The 27351-nt window shown below is 40.4% G+C and overlaps 1 protein-coding gene across 4 annotated transcripts in view; it reads right to left on the reverse strand.

The window, feature by feature from the left end:
* The window catches only part of slc24a2 (solute carrier family 24 member 2), a 295161-nt gene that overhangs the window by 44844 nt on the left and 222966 nt on the right, over positions 1-27351 (reverse strand). For all 4 annotated transcript variants that reach the window (XM_072590169.1, XM_072590181.1, XM_072590188.1 and 1 more), the window contains 2 exons: positions 8690-8788; positions 3448-3566 (listed from right to left, as the gene is read on the reverse strand). In XM_072590169.1, the coding sequence (XP_072446270.1) occupies positions 3448-3566; positions 8690-8788 (218 nt within the window). The remainder of the gene's footprint in view (positions 1-3447; positions 3567-8689; positions 8789-27351) is intronic.

Here is a 27351-nt window from a genome sequence, read left to right on the forward strand (position 1 = left end):
GGGCCTCAATTATTATTAACTCTATTAATGACTTGGAGGAGGGAGCTCAGAGTAATATATCCAAATTTACTAATGTTATTATAACAAGTAAGAGGACATGTTGTTGATGAGGGTATAAGGAACCTGGAAGATATTGATAAGTTGAGTAAGTGGACAAAAAACCTTGGCAGGTCAAGTTTAATGTAGGAAAATAACAGTTCATGCATTTCAGTCGGAAGATTCAAAGGTTAAACTGTTGATTAAATGGAGAAATACTCCAAAAAAATGCAATGCAAAGGGATCTGGGTGTTCTTGTGCATGAAACACAAAATGCTTGCTATGCAGGAGCAGCAAGTAATTAAGGCGGCAAATGAATTTTTATTCATTGCTTTATTGCTAAGGAGTGGAATTTAAACACAGGGAGATTTTGTTACAACTTTCGACGGCATTGTTGAGACAACACCTGCAGTATTGTGTACAGTTCTGGTGTCGATATTTAAGAAAGCAATGTTGGTATTGGATCAGTTTAACAGAGATTCACTAAGCTGATTCCTGGGGTGAAGGGGTTCATATATTGTACATGGGTAAACAGTTTAGGCTTTTATTAATTCAAGTTTGGAAGGATAAGGAATTATCTCACTGAAACATACAAGATACTAAGGGGGCTTAAAGGGTAAATGTTGAGAAGACATTTGCATTAGTTTGGTAATGTTGAACTGTGGGGTGGGGGTGGGGGGGAGATGTTGAATTGTAAGGGAAATAGTAACAGAACAAGGAGGAACTCATTTAAAACTGAGGTGTGAATGAATTTCTTCTTCCAGGGAGATGGAATTCCTTACCTCAAAGAGTTGCGGAGGTGAGATCACTGGAAGTATTAAAAGTGAAGGTATACAGATTTTTTAAATATACAGGTATTGAAGGCTACGAGGAGCTGAGACACGGACAGACCAGCCATGAGCAATGGGCTGAATGGCCTACTGTTTCTTGTTGTATTCACTTACCTGGTTGCTGAATTTGAAACGTCGCACAACTATATTTAATGAAGTGAATTCTCCCCACGGCCTAGCAGCATATCCAACTCAAACATGACCATTAAAAACAGATTAAATGGTCAGTAATTTAAGTTGCTGATCTCGAGAACTTCCGACGTAAAAACTACCTAACACATCTGCTTGAACATCAAAGTAACTGCATTTTAAGTGGTTTACTCTATAATGAAGGTCAGAACAGTTGTTGGAAATTGAATCATTTGAGACAGGGCAGTATAGGAAAATATTTAAAATGGCAAGATTTAATGCTCAAGTGCTGAAGAATAGTCTCAGAGGATTTGACACTCTTTAGCTCTCCACAGTTGCTGCCAGACCTGAGATTTTATAGCACTTAGTTTTGTTTTCAGATCTCCAATATGAGCTGTTTAGGATTTATTTTAATGCATCATTGATTTCTTTAAATGGTCTTTTCTGAAGGGACAATAATGAAGGTAGTCTAAATAAATATCTGTACCATTAAGGTTGTAACAGTTTGCAATTCAACAAAACTCATTCAGTTGCCTAGGTAACCAAATGACAAGCAGCAAGACGTCACATGAAATGATGCCGTTTTTGGTATCATTAATCAATTTGTTTTTGTACCAGGTTTGGACAGACGCTAGTAGGATTCAATCCATTGTGATTACATGTGGTTTTTGATGATCTTTAATACATAAATTGTAAGAACTTAATTGATCCTTAACAAATTACCTCTAATTTCAGAACGTTACACCTATGGGGTTAAATTAGGAGTTCTACCAATATAGGCATTGCCGCACCTGCAAAGTATGGAGTAAATTGGTTATTTTTCCTATTTCCAAAGAATTTTGATCCTGATATTAGGAAACTGAAAATGCGCTCTGTCCGAAGTGATTGCTATTGCTACCAGGAAAATAGATCGGTGGTGTCACTATTTTGAATTATAAAGTATACTCTGTTGGGTACCACCAAGAAAGATCATTTGGGGAAATGTGTTTTAATAACCATACTTGTATTAAAATAACAGACAGACATACAAAATCCAATTGTTATATCAGTGCATTGCATTTACGATAAATTCATTAGCTCTTCCATTTGTCAGTCCTATTCACACATTGGCATGAGCTTTCATAAAGATGGAGAATCCCTTTGTTATTACAAAAATAGTCCTGGGTGAAGCAATGTAGCAGGGAAGGGTAGCAATGAAAGTTTATTAGAAATCATTCATGAAAGCAACTATGTAGCTTCTTCTTGTTATATGCATTTTAGATCAAGAAAGAGAATATCAACAGTTTCTGGAGAACTTTGAAAAAATCCCTTTTGGATATTCTTCTGGGACCCCTTTAAAGTTGCTAGTGGTTAAGGATGTGCCTGAAACGTGCATAAAAGCATCGGAGCGTTTAACACTCCGCCCTTTAAACATGTGGAAAAAAATGTCTTGTGTTAAAAGAAAATCAGTGCTTGCTATTTAATGTCAATTGACATAGGCTTGAGAGCTACCATTACAGGAGTATTGCTGAATGACTGATTTCACAATCTTTCATTATAACAGTGGGGTGCATGTCATTTTATAATTTGACATCTCCAAGTGGTTATGGCAGTAGTTTTGAAATGGGATGATGAATTGTGATATTTAGTTTTGACTTAAGTTTAAAGCACGTTAAATGGACTGTAAGTTTTCTAAATCAATGACCATTTTTTATAAAACATAAAATTCTTCAATAGACACATGGTAATTTCATCCTATCCCAGCATTCACCCTGAGGTCTGCCCATGGTGATATTGGTGAATTATTGGTGTGGGAGCATGGAGCTGATATCTGTTGACAGTGGGTGGTTAGATGGCATTTTTTGGCATGAATGGCATTAAGGACCATAAGGGCAGGTGGAAAAGAAGGTATAGCATGGATTGTCATGATTACAATGTGGAGAACTAATGCAGAGATAGGTGAACGGTGAGAGTTGAGGGTTTGCATTTGTTTTATTGCTTTTTGTCATAGCTTTGACACAGTATCAGTGCATCGAAGGCCACTGCAGCCTCTGTTCTCTCTCTGGGATTATCCATGATGATTCTTCCCCCAGAAGGCCAATCCTTTCTTCGAGGGCACGTTTGGCTGGGTTAGGTTTGTGGAGCCAGGAATTGTCCTGACTCTGTGCTTCCTATCCCAGAGCTAAAGTTCAGGCCATGGAATCTCAGCAATGTCATTCTGAAGTTGTTTCCAAGAAAAGCTTTTGTTTGATGATGCCAGCAATTTATTTTTCCAATGGCTTAAATGATCACTGATAATGTTGGTAACTATCATTTGCCTCTTACAGCAACCCACCAAGGCCTGGCCTTCAGCAAATGCATCAACTCAAATGTAAATGGAGAATAAAGTTAAATCTTGCCTTGTGCTGGTCGATAGACATTCAACCTCTGCCCATCCAGAAGACCCCAAAATGCTTCCATGTATGACTCATACCTGTCCTGCTCCAACTTCTGCTCCATTGGGAAGGCTTCCATTCTGCACTGCTGGGGGAGAATCCTTTGGAGGTGTCACTTCAACCTCTACATTGGCTGTATTTGGCAGCTCTACTTTATCTGCAAGGACGGGGGAAGGAGACACAATGCAGAACTTATCAGAAAATGATAGATCCCAACCACGGGAAGGGAACCTGGAAAACCACAAGCTGTTTTACAAGCAATATACATTTAATTTCCAATTAATGCAGCTTTCACATAATCTAATTTTCATACTGTATTTATGGTAGATGGAGAGGTCCCCAGGAACCAAGTTGGCACCCTCCTGCCCAAAAGACATGGACATCAACATGCTGCATGACCATTTATAATAATGGCTCACCAAGGTGTGCCAGCCTAATATTCAATATACGAATCAGCCAGCTTTCATGGATGTAGAGAGCAATTAGTGCACAGAAATGTACCTATCAGTAAATCCATTCTTACTTCAGGTTTACGCAGTGAACCTACGTACTCACAAAGGAAGTATTTTATGCTACTGTCAGTGTTGCACAATTGCTTTACAAGTTAAATCACCCCCAAGCCTAAACACCTAAGCAATCCTGCCCTCTAACAATGAAATAAAGTGAATAGCCAAGGTCTTTTTTCCAAGGGTAGAGAGTACAAAATTAGAGGGCATAGATTTAAGGTGAGAGGAGAAAGATTTAAAAGAGACATTAGTGGCAACTTTATCAGGCAGAGGATTGTGCATGTATAAAATGAACTGTCAGAGGAGGTCAGAGACTCATAGAGTTGTTCAGCACGGAAATAGTCCTTTTGGTCCAACCGAGTTCATGCTGAACATAATCCCAAATTAAACTAGTCCCACCTGCCAAGTCCTGGTCCATATCCCTCCTAACCTTTCTTATTCACGTACCTATCCTATTTCTTCTTACAACCTTTCTTATATAAAGGTACAACATTTGCCACCCTCCAGTCATTAGGCACCTCATGATCAAGGCTGGTACATTTACAACATTTAAAAGATATTTGGACAGGTACAAGAAAAAGAAAGATTTAGAAGGGTATTAGCCAAACGCAGGCAAATGGGACTAGTTAAATTTAGGATACCCAGTTGACATGGACGAGTTGGTCTGAAGGGTTTGTTTCCATGTTGTATGACTCTCTATTATACTTGAAATTTAATTTGAAATTAATATTGATGTACTTTGAAAATTCAAGTAAATCAGAAATGAAATTGAATGCATGCCAGTTTTCAAAAATCTTCCCCTTCCCCTTCCACACTAAGCAAAATGACCTTCATATCTTCACACTGCACAGCATTTCCTGGTCAATGAGCCAGACAGATGGTTAGATCCTGGGACATTATCAGCAGTTTTGGCATATCCTTTCCTCTCTCATCAAACAAGTCAGAGGATTTAACATGAACAGTAAGTAATAAAGCAGGAAGAGGAGTTAGGTTGTGAAAGAGATGATACATTTCATTCTCCACAAGTGTAATCTTGTGAAAATAATTTTAGTTGGATGGATTACAACATATAGTGCATCTCCACACAAACTTCTCTTCATCCTCGATTCAAAATCCTTTGACCTTCAATTGTCAATGTAAGCTGAGGGCTCAGTCAGGTTGGCAAATGTGTGCCAGATCACCCTGGAGTGTGTATGGCAAAACAACAGGTTCCTCCACCTGGCAACAATTTACAAGAATATTGCTTAATAGATCATCAAAAAACATTTTTATGTTTCAAAGATGAAACAAGAGTCTTATTTCCATAGAAGCACCCAGTGCTGACCAGCTTGGGTTTCAGTGTCATGTTTATGTCATGCCCAGTAAATGACGACTGACTCATAATTTCAAAGTGGTTTGCGGCTGATAGAACATCTGGAGTGGCCTTTATTTAAAAATGGACATGGGCAAACTTCTAAGATTCACTGAGTGACTAGTAAGGAAGTCAGGTGATCTTAGCAGCTTTAACACAGAGTATCAAGCAATTGGAAAGTTTCAAACTGAATAATAATAGGTCCCTTTAAGGGACAATGTGTCAAAAACAGTCCTTTACAGAATTTCACATTTGGTATTGTCAAAGTTTACTGAAAAACTCAGACAATGGACACAAATAAACTGTTTTACTGCAAACTAAAGGCTAGCAATCCACAAGTGCCAAAGACTACAATTTACCTTCTACTTCATACAAATGGTCGTTAATCATATGACTCGAAACTAGTTCTCTGACACTGAGTTCATTTTATCTCAAAATTCAGAGACACTTGGGGCTGTTGCTGAACACCAGCCAGGCAAAAGCTTCAGAATAAACTAGTGCCACATTTGCCTTTCAAGAGCTGAGTAGTTTAAAATTATACTAAAGAAGCAGGACTCTAAAGTTCTTAGCTCGTCTCTACAGGAAGTGGACTTCCTGATTCAAAATTCTCATCTATGTGACCTGCTCGATGACCTTCTCTTCAAAGGAACCTTGCCGTGAAAACCCTAACCTCCATCCCTAGCTATCTGATCATACCTGAATTACAGGTAAAGTGTGGGAAATCCTTCGTATGAATCTCAAAGCCAAAAGGACTTAGTTATTCCTTTGGTTTTAATAATTGAGGAAATACTTAACCTTACTTGATTGTATTGTTTTGAGTGTGTAGTGTGTGACTGATTTAGCTTTAGATTTTTCCTGAGGAGCGTGAGAGAATAATTAATCCTCTTTGTTTAAACCCACCAAGTCTGCATTGATTACAGACAGTAGGGAGGGGAATTGAATTTCCAATTTCTTTGCTCCCCTACCTGTAACAGTTTTAAAAATAGCTGTGATAATCAGAGAACAGAATCATCAATTATTACAGCACAGAGTCGGCCAATTGCTCCATGTCAGGAATTGAACTCTCTGGAAAATCTACTCAGTTAGCCCCATGGATTCACCCAGATTAGTGTGGTGCTAGAAAAGCACAGCAGGTCAGGCAGCATCTGAGGAGCAGGAAAATCGACGTTTTGGGCAAAAGCCCTTCATCAGCTTTTGCCCAAATCGTCGATTTTCCTGGTCCTTGGATGCTGTCCGACCTGCTTTTCCAGCACCACTCTAATCTTGACTCTGATCTCCAGCATTTGCGGTCCTCACGTTTGCCATGGATTCTCCAGCCCAATAGAAGCTCTTTCCCCAGAAACCTGCAATTCCCAGTTTAAAGTTACTTCTGAAAGAGAAACAAAGTAAAATGGAAAGTGAGTGTTTTTCTGAACAAATTCACTGACATGATGGAACAGTTTGGTAGTATGCTGAACATTTCGGTTTATCTTAATGTGTCTTAATGAAAAGACAGTTAACAGCCTCTCCCCTTAACATGTTTCAAATTATTTCAAAGATTAGTATTACATTTTTCCAAAATATATCACCCATCTTTATTTTTATGAAAGGATTTTTTGGAGTCATTTATTCATAAGAAGCCAATAATAATATCTCCACATGATTATTGCCAGCTTACCTGTTTTGGCAGGTAAGCAATTATGGTTTTATTACCCAATGATGAACTCTGCTAAGATGGAATAAATTTAATTCATATTAACTGAATATTGACAGACAAACTGGATTTCAAACATGGTGTTATATTAGAAAATAGGCAGAATGTTTTAATGTCTCGCTAATTATCTTCCCATTTTACATTATTTAATTCAATTAAAATGTTCTTAGTTTGCTACAGAATGAAATGCCAACTCATTTATCTCCATTACTGCACTATTATTAGCTAGTCAAGGACAATTCTGTTGACCATTTCATGGCTACACACTGTTGTCTTGGGATAGCGTTTCATGACTTTTGTCACATTTTTCTCAAACTGAATAAAAACCATACTGATTAACAATAGATTTTGCAAATTGTAACACAATAATTGTGCTTGTGGCTATTTTATCCTTCCAATCTATTTAAAGTGTGATCCTTCAATTACAGGCATCAGTCATGAGGGGATATCTTGGATAATTTCAGACCACACATCACCCAGCAAACGCTGATGTATATAATGGATTAAAAATGCTCCCTCTTTTTGGGGCAACACGGTGTTTAGAGCATCCAAAGCAGATTTGTGTGCCACATCTTCCTCACATCAACATACCACTGAGATTCATGAAGCTCAGGACCATTACTTCACTTTTCCCCTGCACTCAATTTTCTCTGACCACTGCCAATAAAAGCAGCCATAGAAGGGTGGCTTGCTGGCGGTGGTAGAAGCAGTACATCTCATTTTTAGTAAAGGGCTCCAAATATATTCTGCATCAACTAGTGGAAAAGCACTGCTTGAACAAAACTGAAATCAAGATAGGCATATGAATGTAGAGCTCAGCGAGAGAAAACTCTGAGCTGCACATTGCACTCTTTTACACAATATAATGTTGGGAGAGATGATCTGATTGACATTTTGAGATAATGCAGACTTCCTCTAGAAAGGAAATTCAGTGTAAAAATAATCAGAGTTTCAGCTAAGCTCTTTAAAAACTAGCCCCAAACAAGAAAAAAACCTCAAAACTCAAATCAAGAACTCAATGCCTGAAAAAGTAAAGATGCAAAATCACCTAAACAGTTAAAATGGGGAATAAAGAGACAGGAGATAGTGAGGACTGCAGATGCTGGAGAAGTCAGTGTTGATAAAGTAGAACACTGCAAAAAGCACAGCAGGTTAGGCAGCGTCAGAGGAGCACGAGAGTCAATGTTTCAGACTTAACCCTTCATCAGGACTTAGTTTAGTAAGTCTGAAGAAATTACAGAGAAATTAAATAAAAATAGATATGGCAGTGGCTGACAAGGTGGTCGAGCAAGTTTGATGGGTCAAGTGACTCTTTTCTGTTCTTATGCTCATAGGTCAGGATACAACGCTTAATAATTTACCACTTGGACTTTAAATCCAATATTCAAAAGTCAGCAAAAATCTCATTTTTGGCTCTGATCAAGGTGCTCAAAGGACATTTGGCTTCTTCAAGTACATGACCCAACTATAATTTCAAACTTGGATCAATAAACAGTTTGTAAAGGAACAGCATCTTCATATTTTGCTTCAGTAGGATAGCCCAAGTAGAATAAGGGGGAAAAGATGACTGGTTACAGAAACCTTTCTTTCTTTCACAGGCTTGAACAGTATTTTAGAACTGCTCATACTGAAAACAGAAACATGAGGAGAAAGCTCTGAAAAACAGAATTTTAACCACTTTGCATCCCATTGTAGTGCATTATTTAAATTTTAAATACAAAGATAGTTACCTCCATGATTAGTAGTCACATTGGGTTTTTCACCATCATCTACTTGACATTTGTTTTTGGCTAGTTTGTGAAGAATTGACGCTCTGTGATGGAATTTACCTGGAGAGAAAATGAAGGATATAATGAGTTTATCTGTGCCCTCTATAACATCATCATAAAATGAGAAATCTAAATTGATCCATTGCTAATAACTACTCAACATTTGTACACTATCTGATGAATAATTTCCTAATGGAACACAGCAAGAGAACTTTTAACTCCCCTCTTCCCCCCAGTCTGTGGAAAAATGAATGGGCAGCAATTCAGTCAGCACGGCTCAATTTCAGTCCACGTTCCACTTTCATTTGAAAATACTTAGTGCTGATTCAAACAGGAGTCTCAAATAATTACAAATCAAGGTTATGTATGAAATGTGACCCCAATTTCACCTTACCCACTCCTGAATGGGACAAACAGCTGGTTAGGCAATTGCTCACTCTTTCCAGTTTCCTGGTCCAAGTTAAAATCAACGCAAATTTTATGAATGTGTAACATCTAGCAGAGTAATGGTGAAATGGATTATATGATCCACAGGGGCTGATGATATTGGCATTAAATTAAAATGACAGAACAAAGCTGCTTTCCAAAAGTGCAACTGGGATTTTCAAAGATGTTGCAGAATTTTCAGAACGTGCCTTTTAATGTGAAATGTACTCCTACAAACGATAGAGCTGATGACATGCGAGGTGAAAAGACCAATCACTCGAACATTCATTTGAAAATGAATCACATGAACATAGTTTACTGAGGAAAGGCCATGAAAAGCAAAGAGGTAGGATGTTCAAATTCGAAAAATGAAATCTTTGTTGAACATTTAATATATTAAACCAACAAATGTCTTGCAACATTGACTATAAAAATGTCACCAAAGATAACATGGTATCATAGTATGCCACCATCAAGTAGCTTCTTGAGTTAAATATCACTTCCTGTATGATAATAGTTTGAGTGCTGCCTATACGTTACCTCAGGTAACATATCATGAGGATCAGGTACTTTTTGAGATTGATGTCTTTAAGTTGCTAACATTGACTACTTGTATTACTATAGTATTGTAGACATATACATAGATGTCTACATAGTCTGAGTTCTGTGCCTACTGATGTTCCTGAAAATTTCACACAGATAATCTCCTCCATCACACTGTATGATTGAAGGTAAGGCAAGTATCTCTATCCCAAACCATGCACCCTGATTACATGTAACTGCCTTAAAGATAAACTGCCTTAAAGGTTGCCTGGTCTGGAATTAATGCAATAACACAACATCCCTTGTTTACTCTTTAAAAGAACAGATATCCATGTCTGAGGTCTATATAGAAACATCATCTCTACATACTGAGGCAATGCTTTGGTGGATGTATGTCACAATCAGTCTCATCAGTATATAGTTACGATGACTGAGCTTCACTCCATGATGTGTCATATGGAGGGAATTGTATCATTTGTCATAGATATGTGTTTGTCGTTTGGTACCTTCAATATCCAAGTCATCATGGTCTATACTGGGTGGTTGATGATAGGTAATTTGCATATGTCACCTACTTTTTCACATCACTTACCTATTGCTCCATACATTGCTGCACAACCTGTCCACAATGATGTTTCCAAGAAAACCATTTGTTTATATGAACATCTCAAACTTTTCTGCTTCGTTCTGGTTCAAATTGGAATATCTGGCTGCATGTTAATTGATCATGCTGTTAAGTCACTGTCGCCCCGCTTTCTAATGCTGCGTCACACATGTGGGTTGGTCAGTGATATTATGGGAGGGGAGAACTGTGTGGATCCATCTTCCAAACCAGAGTGTCTCTGGTGAAGAGTTGCAATCGCTATCTGACCATCTTAGCAACTCAAATTACATTTGGATATTGTGGACTTTATGGTCCAGTGTGTTCTGTGAAAACATTAGATCAAGTTTGTGAGAGGGAGAGGTTAACACTCTGTTTCCTGAGTGCACTGCAGACTTTTGGCTGACACAGTTTGTTAAGGAACACTGAACATACTTAATATGGCGGTCAAAGTATCTACTACTAGTACGCTAGTAGCATGTTTAATTTGTCACACAACAGGGAACGGAATGAGGTAGTCAATTACTGCAATGTAATTGTGTCCGTGGAAATCATAAAAATGTCAGTTGTCACCTTGCACCACAGCTCAAAGAACCCTGCGGTAGGATACACTCTCTCCATTGTTGTGGGAGATGGATAGACTCATTGATACAGTCTCAAATCTTTGGTGTTGCTATTCATGGAGTTTGGTACCTTGTAGATCATACGATGTAGACCATACATGATGGTAGACCACAAATAGTTGGTCTTGCTGTAGCCAAGATGTAAAAGCTTTCAGATGTCCATTCCAATGAGCTGTACTAGCACTGAAGATGGATAATGCCAGTACATAGAACATCAGACTCTTTGTAAGCGGTAAGTTTATCATGTGTGGACTGCCCCACATTGTGGCAGCTTCCTGAGTTTATTTCTTCAAAGGTGCGTATATGTATGATATTTGTACTTGCACCAGAGTCAATCTTGGTGCTTACTGCATGTCATCCACTCCTTTCGGCGTTTATCACTTGAAAAGAAAAAGAAAAACTTCAGCTTTTTTGACAATATCCATATAGTGGGGCAAACTGGGGATCCACAGATGCCATCAATCTGTTACTTCTCTTCAGCACTTCATTTTTATTTCAGATATCTAGCATTCACAACATTTTGGTTCTAAACTAACCACTTCTGCTGTCTGATGGAGGTCTGACATTGAACAGAATACTTGGACTTGGTTGACATGCTTGTGTTCCATGGATAGAACTTTGGAAATGTCCTTGTCATTGTTGCCTGGTTGCCTCTTCTTCAGCTGCTGCTGTTGAGTGTTAATTTTCCTCAACTGGGGTAAAATGTGAAAGAAATCCATTGCCCTCTTAAAATATAGCTTACACACTTTCCAAAATTCTGGACACCATCTCGGTGGATCAGACAAGCCCACATCTCGTACAAAATCTGGATGTTTTGTTGAACTTGTTGATGGCTGCAACATTTCACATATCTTCAAATCCCTACAGCGTAGAAACAGACCATTCAGCCCACTGAGTGTATACCGACCCTCTGAAGAGCATCCCACCCAGATCCACCCACTGCTACTCTATGCCTGTAAGCTTGCATTTCCCATGACTAACCCACCTATCCCTAGACACAGTGGGCAATGTAACATGGCCAATTCACCTATTCTGCACATCTTTGGACTGTGGGAAGAAATCAGCAAAGGCAGAGGAAACCCACGCAGACACGGGGAGAATGTGCAAACTCCACACAGACAGTCGCCAAAGGTGGAATCGAACCCAGGTCCCTGGCATTGTGAGGCAGCAGTGTTAACCACTGAGCCACTGTGTCGTCCCAGTTGCTGTAGAGTCAAGTACCCGAAATCGTTGTTGATAAACTACGATTGCATTGGACCTGCGTCCTACTCCTAGCTGTTCATCAATAGTATTTTCTTTAGGTTTCTCTAGAAGTGGTTGTGGGGGCAATGACCAGTTCCTTAAGCCTTTCACCGAAGTTAAATTCAGCGAAATCATATCCTTGACCACTGCCTACCTATGAACCGGTCAACTGTTTCAATCTGCCCGATATCACTGGGACATGAACTCAACTCTGCCTGAATTTGACCCGAACTTTAAATTCATCCTTTAAAATCTGCAAAATATTGGCAGGAATTTTCTGACATCATGAGAAATATAGGGGCATTTGATTTTCCTTAATCGTTTGTTCCTGAAAGCAATAAGGAGTTTAACTGCCAGTTTTGCCTTGCCAGGAAGCAAGCAATGATTCATTGTTGTAGTAATGGAAAGTCTGACAGAATGTCAATGAAGCGCTGATATCTGGACGCAAGTAAGGCCTTTTTGAGAAAGGAAATGTTTTGTTCTGGAAACCCATTAGTAGGTTGGAGCTATACTTTAACACATTTTAAAACAGAGTTTTAAAAAAAAAGTCTGATCAATTGTGGTCTCCTGTCTTTCCTGTGAAAAACAAGAGAATGCATTCTGAAATGTTTCTTGCTCCAGTTATAGGTTTGCTGCAACTTAGTCTTGGTTGCTAACTTCAACTCTGAACTAAGAGGAGGAATAACTATGAGGAAAACACTCTTCATAACTGTCTCTATTGATATCATCTTTTCAGCCTTCAGTACCAACTAGCTTTTACTGCCATCACAAAATGCCACCATGACATATCTTTTGGCTCAAATACCGCTGCCAGTATGATATGGGCCAAATGCTAGCATATTTGTCAGCTCAAAAAACACAAAAGTTCAGGCTCAGGCTCAGACAATTTTCTGGAGGATTATTAACAAAACTGCTTATATTGTAATAATATCACAGATTTATACATCATCTGGTTCTGTGCCAATACACATCGCATAAAGAAAACTGAGTGACTGAAGATACTGCAATGCCTCCATCGGAGAGAGAGAAAAAAAATAGAGAAACAGATGGGGAGAGGGAGAGGAAGAGACAGAAATGAGAGAGAGACAGACAGAGAGACAGAAAGAGACAAAGAGAGAGATATGGGGGTGGGGGAGACACACAGTGTGAAGGTGAGACCACACTATTATGAGATATGTTAACAGAATTAGGCCATTTGACAGATTGAGTTTGCTCTGTTTTTCCTGTGAAAAACAAGAGATGGCTGATGTGTTTCTCTTTTTACCAGGACATCACACAATGCCATGTTATGTCACATCTTATGGTGACATTGCCTATCTGGTCTGAAATCTGTTGTTAGGGCTCACTAGGCTAGCACACCAGAAATCAAACCCCACTTCAGTAGTCAGAAATGTTAAAATAAGCACCCAAAATTCCCAAATTTACGTAAATTTTATACTCATGTTGAGTTAAAGCACAGACCAGGTTTCTGTACTTATCAAGTTTACTATTTGTTACAAGTAATTAAACTCCAGCTATAGGTAAACACACAGATAACTGAGGCATAATACTACAAAGTTTGTCATATGTTGGCACACTTACCTCAGGAGTGTGAAGACTGGGAAGGAGAAGTGTTGTGTTGAAGAATCTAAATAATGCTTGGGATTATTGGGATTCGAGTCTTGGGATGAGACTCGAATCCGTGGCCTTTAGACTTAGAGACATGTGACTTATACCCACACCAAGAAATACCAACCTTTGGACTTGATGTGATTATTTCCCTGAATAACTGTGTGTAAAGGATTCCATCACACTATCAGAAGAGAGAATTTTCCCAACCGACTAAACAGTGGGATTGTCTGGCCATATATCACGATCTGTAAGTGTGACTCAGCTTTCTATTTGCCTTCATGACATCAGTGACTACAAGTCATTTGTCCATTTTAAGCATTGTCGGTGCAAACCTGTGGTTATGAAAATTACTATCAAATCACAGGTTCTTTATTTATTAAGAAGTGGAAATGGATTTTCTCCCAACAATCCTGTGGGACATAAATAATTCACATTTAGACAGTGACCTTAACCTGACTGACACCATTTTATGTGCAGTTAAAATAATCCCTGTGAATTAACTGCTGATTTCCTCTTGCAGTGTTCCAATTCTGATCTACTCAGCCACAATTTTACCATAAACATGAACTCATTGCGGTGTTTATGGGAGAAAGTCAATGCCATTTCACCTATTTAATGATCACAAAATACTGACAGCAATGATAATTGGAGATGTGTGATGGCTCACAGTTTACTTGTATACTCAGTCACAGAGTCGTACAGCACGGAAACAGAGCCTTCAGTCCAACTCAGCCGACCTGGTTTCCCCAGCTGAATTCATCCCATTTGACTGCATTTAACCCAAACCCCTCTAAACCCTTCCTACAATGTACCTACCCAATTATGTCTGTTAAATGTTGTAACTGTACCTGCCTCTACCACCCCCTCTGGCAGCACATTCCATACACGTGTCACTCTCTGTGGGGGAAAAGAAATGGTCCCTCAGGTCACTTTTAAATCTTTCTCCTCTCACTTTAAACCTGTGTCCTTTAATTTTGGGTTCTCCTACTCTTGGAAAAAGACTTTGGTTATTCACCCTATCCATGCCCCTCATGATTTTATAAAGGTCACCCTTCAGCCTGTAATACTCAGCCTCTAATGGTCCCAAGCTTATCCAATCTCTTTTATAACTCAAACCTTCTAATCCCAGCAACATCATTCCAAACTTTTTTTCCTGTACCCTTTCTAGTTTAACATTTTTCCTATAGCAGGACAACCAAATGTGTACACAATATTCCAAAAGTGGTCTCATCCAAGTCTTGTACAGCCACAATATGATGTCCCAACTCCTATACTCAATGCACTGACCAATAAAGGAAAGCATACCAAACACTACCTTCACTATCCTATCTACCTGCGACTCCATCTTCAAGGAGCTACGAACCTGCACTCCAAGGTCCTTTGTTCAGCAACACTCCCCAGGGCCTTACCATTAAGTGTATAAGTCCTGCCCGGATTTGACTTTCCAAAATGTAGCAACTCACATTTATATAAATTAAACTCCATCTGCCACTCCTCAGCCCATTGGACCATCTAATCAAGATCTCATACTCATATATATATATAAGCTTATTTGCGGTCCACTATTGCATCAAATTTGGTGTCATCCACAAACTTGCTAACCATATCTCCTATATTGGCATCCAAATCATTGATATAATCGGATCCTTGCAGCACGTCACTGGTCACAGGCTTCCAGTCTGATTAACAAACCTTTACTAGTATCCTCTGCCTTTTACCACCAAGTCATTTTTGTATCCAATTGTTTATCAATTCCTGGATCTCTCATGATTTAATTTTATTAACCAGTGTACCACATGGGACCTTGTCAAAGATTAGATTAGATTTCCTACGGTGTAGAAACAGGCCCTTCAGCCCAACCAGTCCACACCAACCTTCTGAAGAGTAACCCACCCAGACCCATTTCCCTCTGACTGATACTCCTAAAACTATGGGCAATGTAGCATGGCCAATTCACCTGATCTTCACATCTTTGGACTGCGGGAGGAAACCGGAGCACCCAGAGGAAACCCATGCAGATACAGGGAAAATGTGCAAACTCCACACAGATATTTGCCCGAGACTGGATTCGAACCTGGGTCCCTGGCGCTGTGAGGTAGTAGTGCTAAGCACTGAGCCATCGTGCCACCCCAGGGCCTTGCGCAAGTCCAGTCTATGTAGACATTGCAGTACCATTTTTTGTCATTATAGCCAACCCCAATTTTGCCTCAACCATCTATTTCTCTGCCACTTACTAATTAAAACTAGCAGCACCTGAAACAATTATATACTTCAGAGACTAACACATTTTGCTGTCTTAGTGGCTGTGTATTGATTTAATTGCAGATTTTACTCATACTGACAATTTGTTTTGGAAAAGCTTAGCAAGAGGCGAATAAATGATAAAAAGTGAATCATGCCAAATTGCTGAATACTAAATACAATATCTGCAAAATGATGAATTGATTAATATTGAAGTCACTAAATTTGACAATTTTGTTCATTTGTCAAAAGCAACACCTGCATTCTATATTCCTCGCAACGTGATGTGTAAAAAGTATGTGCTTTCATATTTTGAGGTTGTTAATATCAGTGTAAGACAAAAATATCAATCATCAAACATTACAATCATTGACTGTGTTTCCACATGCTAAACAACAGCAGGCAATAGTTTTAGCACATATCTATTTAATTCTATTTAACTTATCAAACAAAATTTTGAACCCAATGTGGATTTGAGTTCCTACCAAACCACTGGCCCCATTTCTCTCAGTGACCAATTTGCCTCTTGACAATATTTGCTTCCGATGCTTGAAATTCCATTTGTACCATTTCTTCAATTTAACTTTCTAAATACCAAGAGATCGTTAACAGTACTACTAACAAATCAAGGAGGAGTCACCATTTAAAGTCAGAAGAGAAAGAATATAATTGAAGTTCAAAAATGTAAAGCAACACCTATCTGCTTCAATTCAAACTGCACCTGAAAAAGGATGTGGATAGCTTTGAATTTAATTTATTGTCACGTGTACCGAAGCACAGTGAAAAACTTTGTCTTGCGAGCAATACAGGCAGATGTCAAATGGTAAAGTATTACCAGCATGGCAGTAGATTGCTGTGGGAGATTAATTATTTTAGTTTTGACAAGTTGCAATTAATTTACGACCCATTAACTTAATTCTCCGGTGAGTTATATTTATTATGTATTTATTACATTTAATTCCTTGCAAGTCATATGCAACAACAGAGTTTGCCTGGTTCAGGACATTTGGAAAGTCAAAACACTGTCCCATCAGAGTCAGCATGGTTTTATGAAGGGCAAATCATGTTTGACTAATTTGCTACAGCTCTTTGAAGATGTAACGAGCAAAGCAGATAACAGGGATCCTGTAATGTAATATATCCGGATTCCTGGATAGCATTTGATAAAGTGCAGCACAAAAGGTTTATTCACTAAATTGGATCATATGGGATTAAGGGTAATTTATTAGTTTGGCTGGATGACTGGCTGATGGACAAAATGGTTTATATGGGATAAATTGTTTTTTTATCTGGATGGCAAGATTTAACTAGCCAGGTGCCACAGGGTTGGTCTTTGGACCCCAACTATTCACAATCTACATTGAAGATTTGGATACAGGGATAGAAGGCTCTAGAGCCAAATTTGCAGACGACACAAAAAACAGGCAGGATGATAAACTGCAATGACGAAATAAGAACCTTACAAATGGATACAGACAGGTTAGGAGAATGGGCCAAAATATGGCAGATGGAGTTGAACGTGGATAAGTGTGAGGCCATGTGTTTGGGTTGAAAAAATGGGAAGGCCACCTACTATTTAAATGGGGAGAGAGGCGACTGACTGTGTGGAGTTTGCACGTTCTCCCCGTGTCTGCGTGGGTTTCCTCCGGGTGCTCCGGTTTCCTCCCACAGTCCAAAGATGTGCAGGCCAGGTGAATTGGCCATGCTAAATTGCCCATAGTGTTAGGTAAGGGGTAAATATAGATGTAGGTATGGGTGGGTTACGCTTCGGCGGGGCGGTGTGGACTTGTTGGGCCGAAGGGCCTGTTTCCACACTGTAAGTAATCTAATCTAATCTAATCTAATCTAATCAGGGCGCTCTGATGTAGAGGGAGCGAGATGTACTCACTCATGAGTCATAGAAAACTAGTATGTAGGTACAGCAGATAATAAAGGATCTGAATAGAATGTAGGTTTTTATAGCTAAAGGAACAGAATATAATGGTAAAGAAGTATTGTTGCAGCTATACAAGGTATTGGGGAAGACAGCAGCTTGAGTCTTGCATACAGTTTTAGTCCCCATATTTGAGAGGAGGTTCACTGGATTGAGCCAGAGATGAGAAGTTTGTCATACGAAGAGAGATTAGGCCTATACTCGCTAGAATTTAGAAAAATGAGGAGAGATCAAATTGGGGTATCAAGGTGATAAAAGGTATGGATATAATAGAAGTGGAACAGATGTTTCCTCTTGTGGGGACTTCTAGGATAAGGGGTAGCAAATTTAAAACAGAGTTGAGGAGTAATCACTTCTCCCAAAGGGTTGTGAATCTGTGGAATATGCAACCCCAAAATGCAGTGGGTGCTGGGGCAGTGAGTAAATTTAAGGAGGAGTTAGACAGATTTTTAATTGGTAATGGGTTGAAGGGTTATGGGGAGAAGGCAGGAAAATGGGGGAGAGGAGCGTATCAGCAATGATCGAATGGCTGAGCAGACTTGATGGGCCAAATGGCCTAATTCTGCTCCTTTATCTTATGAACTTATGATTTACCTGCTCATGATACTTTTCTCAGCCTCTGAACTATTGGCTTCTTCCACTACTTTATCCGCGGAGAGAAGAACAATGAGCAGTATTGCTGCTTTAAAGTCACACAACTTTAGCACCATCAATACCAAAACTTCCATTATTGATCATTTTGAAACAAATCTTCCAATATTAAGATTGAAGAATAGACCGGAAAATATTCCTCTTGCTCCCATGGTCACTTTTAGCTAAATAATGCATAGCTTACAAAGATCACCAGTTGCTGGACAGTATTTGTACAACTAAACTGTGTGAAAATATATCACTGACAGTAAATTCAGAGAGAATTGCAACTGTACTAGAATAACTTAAATCTGACGCAAAAATTACGAGCTTTGGAAAGCCAAAGCAATTCAAGCTTAACATAGCTTGAAGGCAGCAGTTTATTTACACTTTGTAATTGGAAATTTGTTGGCTAGCTGCCAACAACAAAAATAAGTAATCGCTGGCTGAAAGATTTAAATTTTACAAATCTGAAATCTTCAAGCTTTCATGTTTGATGGAAAGAAAGTGTGTATGTGTGTGAGAGACAGAAATAAATAAAGAGAGAGCAAAAGAGAGCGGTGTGGGGGTGGTTGCAGGGCTTTGTATCCTGTATCCTGCTGCTGCTGCTCATACTATTTACTGATATGAGGTTAAGATACAATCTCCCTACATTTTTTGCATTGTACAAAATTTCATTTCTAAAACATTTTATAAAACCACTAATGTCTATCATAATCACTTGCAAGTGAATGCATTAATGAAAATATTAATTTTACATTGAGAAACAACCAAAATTCATGTTATTCATTGTGAAAGCCAGACTGTTGATAAAAAAAAATTGCTGCCATTCTTAGATTTTGTTGTGGCCTACATTTTGAAATGAACTGACAGGTCTCTTCTGTTAGTCATAAAGCTTCAACAACTCTGAATATCACGTGGTTGCTTTAAAAAAATCTTTGCAGAGTGATTGGGTTTTGGAAGCACAAATAGGTTACAACTTTAAAACAACTCATCATCCATACTTATCTTTTCTCTGAAAAGCTCCCTGCCAAAATCTTCATTTCTACTGCACCACAGCTGGCCAAGGAGATTAACATCAAAAGGTCATCCTGACTGGTACATCATCTCAGCAAACACATATTGGACTGAAAAATGCATGAAATACCTTATTAACCGCCTTCTTAGAAAAACTGACCTGGTAACCTCAGTAGCAAGTGGGAGGAGATTTTTTAGGGGAAGTCAACCTCCTTCAAATATTCTGGCTGTGCCCAGGGATGAAACTCCACTGGAAAAATCTGCTCAAACCTAAATAATCACTAAATTAACATACAAGCCTCAGAAGTCCATTGGCTTCTGTTATTCTCTACAGTGGTCCCTTGCAGTTTGAACATTGTTAAACTTCAACTTTTCCTTCTCAACATTAGCTCACTACTCACCTCATAAAATCACAGCTGACCACTTCACTAGTGTGGTAATAAGGTTGCGATAATCTGACAGATTCCTGGCTTTCAAGAGTCCAGGTACAGGCAGAATGTTGGAATATGCAATTTAACAGTATTAAACTGCGTGAACCATTGGCTTGTCAATTGTTCTGTCTGAGGCTTTAATGAAGTCCTACCTCGTCATACCAATGGACAGTCAGAGGAAAGGCACTGGGAATTGGAGGTGACTTCTGAACTACGTTGGCAGAGTATTACTGTTGTGGATTGAGACAGATGGTACTCTCCACGGGCCACTTCCTACATCAAGCAACACTGATACCCTTCAAAGTCAGAAACTGCCTTAGTGATCTACAAACCAGCAGCAGGCTATTTAACTATAAAGCAAAGTCCTGCTACAGGAACTGCCAACTGTGAGCCTGTCAAGCCTCAAGAGAGAGCTTGGAAGTAGTGTTTCTCTTGTTTTATTCTGTGCCAGCGGATTAGCTAAATCTGCTGACATGCTTCTCAGAGCAACTTGTAAGAAAAATAAATGAAGAGTTGCATCTCAGGCTGTTCTGAATTGGAAATGAGCCAAATTCAGAATCAAGGGTTAGACATTCCCAACAACTGCATCCAACCTCTTCAAAACCAAACACAAAGGGCATTAGAAGACATATTTGGTCCTTATTTACACATTTTATAGAAAAAGCAGCAACACAAGTGGACATTCCTGGAGAGGAGAGGCAATTGAGAAAAGTGACTGTGAAGCAGTGCATCCCAGATATTTAAGGGGATGTTTGTTGCATAATGATAGAAAATGGGTACATAAAATGTTTCTATAGTATTTCGGAGGTGGCTGGGTAACACGAACAATAAATGAAGTGGAAAAATGGAGAGCAGGATGACTGGGAAGTCTGAATGAGATGTGATGTGACCATGAAAATGGTTAGGAAGGTGTAAAAAGTTACAGAAAAATAGGAATGATCAAAATGAAAGAAGATTCACAGATTAGATTCCGAGATTTACCAGTGATTATAGGTAATAGATTACATCAAAGTTGAAGCATGATTAAAAAAAGTCTGACTAACCACAAAATCTGTTACCTTAAAAAATTAAAAACTTTCTTGAAGACATATTTGTGATCCAATTAACAAGGACAGAAAGGAAATAACAATAAGTAATTAGATTACTTACAGTGTGGAAACAGGCCCTTCGGCCCAACAAGTCCACACCGACGCGCAACCCACCCAGACCCATTCCCCTACATTTACCCCTTCACCTAACACTATGGACAATTTAGCATGGCCAATTCACCTAACCTGCATATTTTTGGACTGTGGGAGGAAACCGGAGCACCCGGAGGAAACCCACGCAGACACGGGGAGAACGTGCAAACTCCACACAGAGAGTCGCCTGAGGCGGGAATTGAACCCAGGTCTCTGGTGCTGTGCGACAGCAATGCTAACCACTGTGCCACCCCTCAATAAGCTTTAATCTGAAAGGTTAAAAAGGTAAACCAACGACGAAGTTCATGAGCATGCATCAGGAGTTACGAGCTTGGCTGTAGTTTCTATAACAAGTGCATACGTGCACAACATAACCTTTGGCTGCTTTCTTTTAATTCACTTAAGTGTGTCCAAATACTTGATTCAAAATGAAAGAAGATCCACAAGACCATAAGAGCAGAAATTTAGCCATTTGGCCCATCGAGTCTGCTCCGCCATTCAATCATGGCTGATGGGGTTGAAAAACCTATTTTCTTGTTTTCTCCCCATAACCTTGGATCCTCTTAGCAATCAAGGCCTTATCTATCTCAGTCTTAAATATACTTAATGGCCTGACCTCCAAAGCCTTCTGTGGCAGTGAATTACATAGATTCACCACTCTCTCCATTGTCTCCATTCTTCCCTTTGCTCTAAGGCTGTGCGCCCATGGGTCCTTGTCTCTCCTGCCAATGGAGGCATCTTCCCCACATCTACTCTGTCCATGCCATTCAGTATTCTAAGTTTTAATCAGACTCCCTCCCCCCTTCCTTCTAAACATCATCGTTCCTCATTATGTTAAGCCTTTCACTCCTGAGATGATTCTCGCGAACCTCCGCGGGACCTGCGCTTCGGCGGGGCGGTGTGGACTTGTTGGGCCGAAGGGCCTGTTTCCACACTGTAAGTAATTAGATTAGATTAGATTAGATTACTTACAGTGTGGAAACAGGCCCTTCAGCCCAACAAGTCCACACCGCCCCGCCGAAGCGCAACCCACCCATACCCCTACATTTACCCCTTACCTAACACTACGGGCAATTTAGCATGGCCAATTCACCTGACCTGCACCTCTTTGGACTGTGGGAGGAAACCGGAGCACCCGGAGGAAACCCACGCAGACACGGGGAGAATGTGCAAACTCCACACAGACAGTCGCCTGAGGTGGGAATTGAACCCAGGTCTCTGGCGCTGTGAGGCAGCAGTGCTAACCACTGTGCCACCGTGCCGCCTTAATCTAATCTAAACTAATCTAATCTAATCCTCTGTGCCTGCTCCAGGGCCAGTACATCCTTCCTGAGGTATGAGGCCCAAAATTGCTCACAATATTCTAAATGTGGTCTGACCAGAGCCTTATAAAGCCTCAAAAGTACATCCCTGCTTTTATATTCTAGTCCTCTTGAGACTCTTGAGCCTCGGGCGACTCTCTGTGTGGAGTTTGCACATTCTCCATGTGACTGCGTGGGTTTCCTCCGGGTGCTCCGGTTTCCTCCCACAATCCAAAAATGTGCAGGTTAGGTGAATTGGCCATGCTAAATTGCCCGTAGTGTTAAGTGAAGGGGTAAATGTAGGTGAAGGGGTAAATGTAGGGGAATGGGTCTGGGTGGGCTGCGCTTCGGCGGGTCAGTGTGGACTTGTTGGGCCGAAGGGCCTGTTTCCACACTGTAAGTAATCTAGTAAATGACAACATTATATTTGCCTTCTTAATAACTGACTCAACCTGTAAGTTTACCTTAAGAGAATCCTGGACTAGGACTCCCAAGTCCCTTTACACTTCAGATTTCTGAATTTTCTCCCCATTTAGAAAATAGTCCATGCCTCTATTCTTCCTACCAAAGTGCATGACCTCACAATTACCCACATTATATTTTGTCTGCCACTTCTTAGCCCACACTCCTAACCTGTCTAAATCTTTCTGCAGCCTCCCTGCCTCCTCAATACTATGTGCCCCTCTACCTATATCATCTGCAAACTTACCCAGAATGCCCTCAGTTCCTTCATCCAGATCATTAAATATATAATGTGGAAAGTTGTGGTCCCAACACTGAACCTTGTGGAACACCACAAGACTGTCATTCTGGGAAGAACCCTTTTATCCCCACTCTCCGCCTTCTGCCAGACAGCCAATCTTCTAAGTTAGCACCTTGCCTCTAACACAAGTCATAGACTATCTAGAAACATTAACATCATTAACCACACATTAGAAATAGATGAGAAAACAGAAGCAAAATGATGACGAGATATTTAGCTTAATTCCTTTCACCATATGATCTTTGAAATTCTACAATTTTGTAATGTCAGTCAATATGTTGTCTTACACCAGCAGAAACATCTTACCATCAAATCCGCAGCAAATACTCAACTGAAGTTAACCTGAATCTCTTCATGATCACAAAGGCTAATTACTGTTACATAAATACAGGTCGAGATCAGAGTTTAATTGTCAGAAATGTTAGCAAAACACTTAAGTTTCAGGTTGCAGCTGAAAAACATGCAGAAGTTTAGGAACATAGGGACCTTCAACCATTCTTAGATTATCGTGTCAATCACAAATGTCCCACATCCCTAATACCTTTGATCGATTTTGTGCTGGTCAATCACAGTTGCCACTTATTGCATTTGCAGAACACATGCTCCAACTTTTACTAGACTGCATAGAAGTGGTATGTCATTTCACTCCCGAAAGGTCTATCTCTAGTTTTTAATCTATGCCCTCTAGTCTTTCAGAGCTGAAAATGTGTTGCTAGAAAAGCGCAGCAGGTCAGGCAGCATCCAAGGAGCAAGAGAATCCTGCCTGACCTTCTGCGCTTTTCCAGCAACACATTTTCAGCTCTGATCTCCAGCATCTGCAGTCCTCACTTTCTCCTCTAGTCTTTCACCACAACTAATGGAAGCATGCTGTCTCCAGCTGTCCTTTATGCTCCCTTAATATATTGAAAACTTCAATCATGTCAATAAATCCCAGGGAATATAGAAGTAAAATTACAATTTCCAATTCCGATCCTTCTCTCACCTTTATCTGGTGCATTTGTGATTCTTTCCTTCCTTGACTTCTCAGTTGTCATGTTTTGGGAAAGGCTGTCTATTAATGTTCGTTACAAACTCATTGATTTACACAGCTACCTCAACTGCACTTCCTTACATCTGGCTTCCTAGGAGGAATCCATCCTGTTCTTCCAGTTTCTCCATCTCTGTCACACCTTGTTACTTTGATGTTACACCCTTCAACAACCGTTCCAACATGTCCTCTCTTTTCCTAAACTGAGGTTAATATACATCCCCACACCCTCAAATGTGATCGTGTCAATTTTGAACAGTATTGTGGAGGGTTTCTCTCAGTGAGTTCTAGTGATAGTGCTATTTTACACTGCTCATTTGGTACACATTAGTCCTCCACAGAGCTGCTCTGACACCATCACGCGCTTACCAGACTTGGATATGCTCATCATTCCTGGGATCTTCTGGGATTCCTGCCACTGGCACATATTTAAAGCCAATCAAATGCAGATGGCCAGGAATTGGACCTCTCAGCCCCAGTCCATGAAAAATTACAGAAGAAGAGGCAGATTGAAGAAAGTTAAGGCCTCAGAAACTGGGAGGTCACAGCACCAGACCTTGCCAGCTTGGTCCGAGGAGTCAGTGCAGTGCCCTCAGTACAGATGTGCACCCAGTGATGCACAAAAATGATTAATGATCTTCTGGTGCCCACAAGGGTACCAACCTTTGTGCTCTGCCACAATGCATTCACTAGCTCTGTCACTGTACCGCGACCGCACAACAGGATTGATCATTTCCACTGCTGCATGCACCATCCCCGCTCAGTGCGTGACACCCACCCCATCCCAATGAGGATGAGCCTGTGCTTGGCCAGACAGCACCAACTGCGTTCAGGGTCATTGGCCTTGGAGGTTTGGGAGGGCAGGCTTCCTCCAACCCAGGTGGGAATCCCAGGACTACACCTAAATGTAGTGGAAGGGGAAGGCAAAAGAAAACCCAGTGAGGACACGCTTCATTGTATGTAGAAATTTACATTATCGATCACATTTTCATTCTGCATCACCACCTACCTGGTCAACCGCCATTTTAGCTGTGACTATGAGAATGACATTAGAGTGTTCCGTTCCTCAGCACTAGCGCATGTTAGAACCCTGTCTGAAATATCACTATCCTTTCCCTAGTGCACATACTGGCACAAAACATGGTCACATTTGAAGCATCAAATGACATGAAGCCTTCCAACCCAGTGGATGTGGTCTACCTAGACTTTCAAAAGGCCTTTGATAAGGTGCCACACGGGAGGCTGCTGAGCAAGGTGAGGGCCCATGGTGTTCGAGGTGAGCTACTGGTATGGATTGAGGGTTGGCTGTCTGACAGAAGGCAGAGAGTTGGGATAAACGGTTCTTTTTCGGAATGGCAGCCGGTGACGAGCGGTGTCCCACAGGGTTCAGTGTTGGGGCCGCAGCTGTTCACATTATATATTAATGATCTGGATGAAGGGACTGGGGGCATTCTAGCGAGGTTTGCTGATGATACAAAGTTAGGTGGACAGGCAGGTAGTACTGAGGAAGTGGGGAGGCTGCAGAAGGATCTAGACAGTATGGAAGAGTGGTCCAGGAAATGGCTGATGGAATTCAATGTGAGCAAATGCGAGGTCTTGCACTTTGGAAAAAAGAATACAAGCATGGACTACTTTCTAAACGGTGAGAAAATTCGTAAAGCCAAAGTACAGAGGGATCTAGGAGTGCTAGTTGAGGATTCTCTAAAAGTAAACATGCAGGTCGAGTCCGTGATTAAGAAAGTGAATGCAATGTTGTCACTTATCTCAAGAGGGTTGGAATATAAAAGCACCGTTGTGCTACTGAGACTTTATAAAGCTCTGGTTAGGCCCCATTTGGAGTACTGTGTCCAATTTTGGTCCCCACACCTCAGGAAGGACATACTGGCACTGGAACGTGTCCAGCGGAGATTCACACAGATGATCCCTGGAATGGTAGGTCTAACATATCAGGAACGGCTGAGGATCCTGGGATTGTATTCATGGGAGTTTAGAAGATTAAGGGGAGATCTAATAGAAACTTACAAGACAATACATGGCTTGGAGAGGGTGGACGCTAGGAAATTGTTTCCGTTAGGTGAGGAGACTAGGACCCGTGAACACAGCCTTAGAATTAGAGGAGGCAAATTCAGAACAGAAATGCGGAGACATTTCTTCAGCCAGAGCGTGGTGGGCCTGTGGAATTCATTGCCGCAGAGTGCAGTGGAGGCCGGGACGCTAAATGTCTTCAAGGCAGAGATTGATAAATTCTTGATGTCACAAGGAATTAAGGGCTACGGGGAGAATGCGGGTAAGTGGAGCTGAAATGCCCATCAGCCATGATTGAATGGCGGAGTGGACTCGATGGGCCGAATGGCCTTACTTCCGCTCCTATGTCTTATGGTCTTAATAGATTGTCACGTTTGCCTCTCCTGTTGTACATCAAAAGATAACACTGATAATCAGTATTTGGGAATAAATAAGGGCTGCTTACCTTTCCAACATCAACACATTTCTAGTCAATACCAACATATTTTCCTAACCATTCCACCATCACCTACATTGTTCAGGGGCTGGGAAAATTCCACTCTATTGTCCAAATTACCCATCATCCTCGTGCTTGCCGACTTACACCAGCACCCTGTTAAACAACAGTGACATTAAGAGTGGCGTATCTCTTGCCCATTGCATTTTCGGGGCACGATCGATTTGCGCCTATACTGCACTGGGACTGCAGCCAGGTGTTGCTGTGTTTCCATTGCCACCCCATTCTTTATTCCCCATCTCCTTGTCCTTCTGCGGAAAACCTATGCATTCAGTTGCTTGTATCATTGCTTGGTTGTTTTATATGCCGTCTGCATGGATCTAATTGAATTTGGATCACAAACATTTTGAATCAAAAACATTTCCATCAATGGTAGGGCTATCTAGATACAATTGCATGGGTAGCAAATGCTGCTCATTTTCAAATGCTCACCTGCAAAACATCACATTCCTTCACTCCACATTCAAATACAATATTTGCAACCCACTAAATCGTTCCTCATGAATATCCCTGAAGTTAGTCACTCCATTCC

This window comes from Chiloscyllium punctatum, chromosome 2 (genome assembly GCF_047496795.1).
Source record: "Chiloscyllium punctatum isolate Juve2018m chromosome 2, sChiPun1.3, whole genome shotgun sequence".
NCBI classification, from domain to species: Eukaryota; Metazoa; Chordata; class Chondrichthyes; order Orectolobiformes; family Hemiscylliidae; genus Chiloscyllium; species Chiloscyllium punctatum.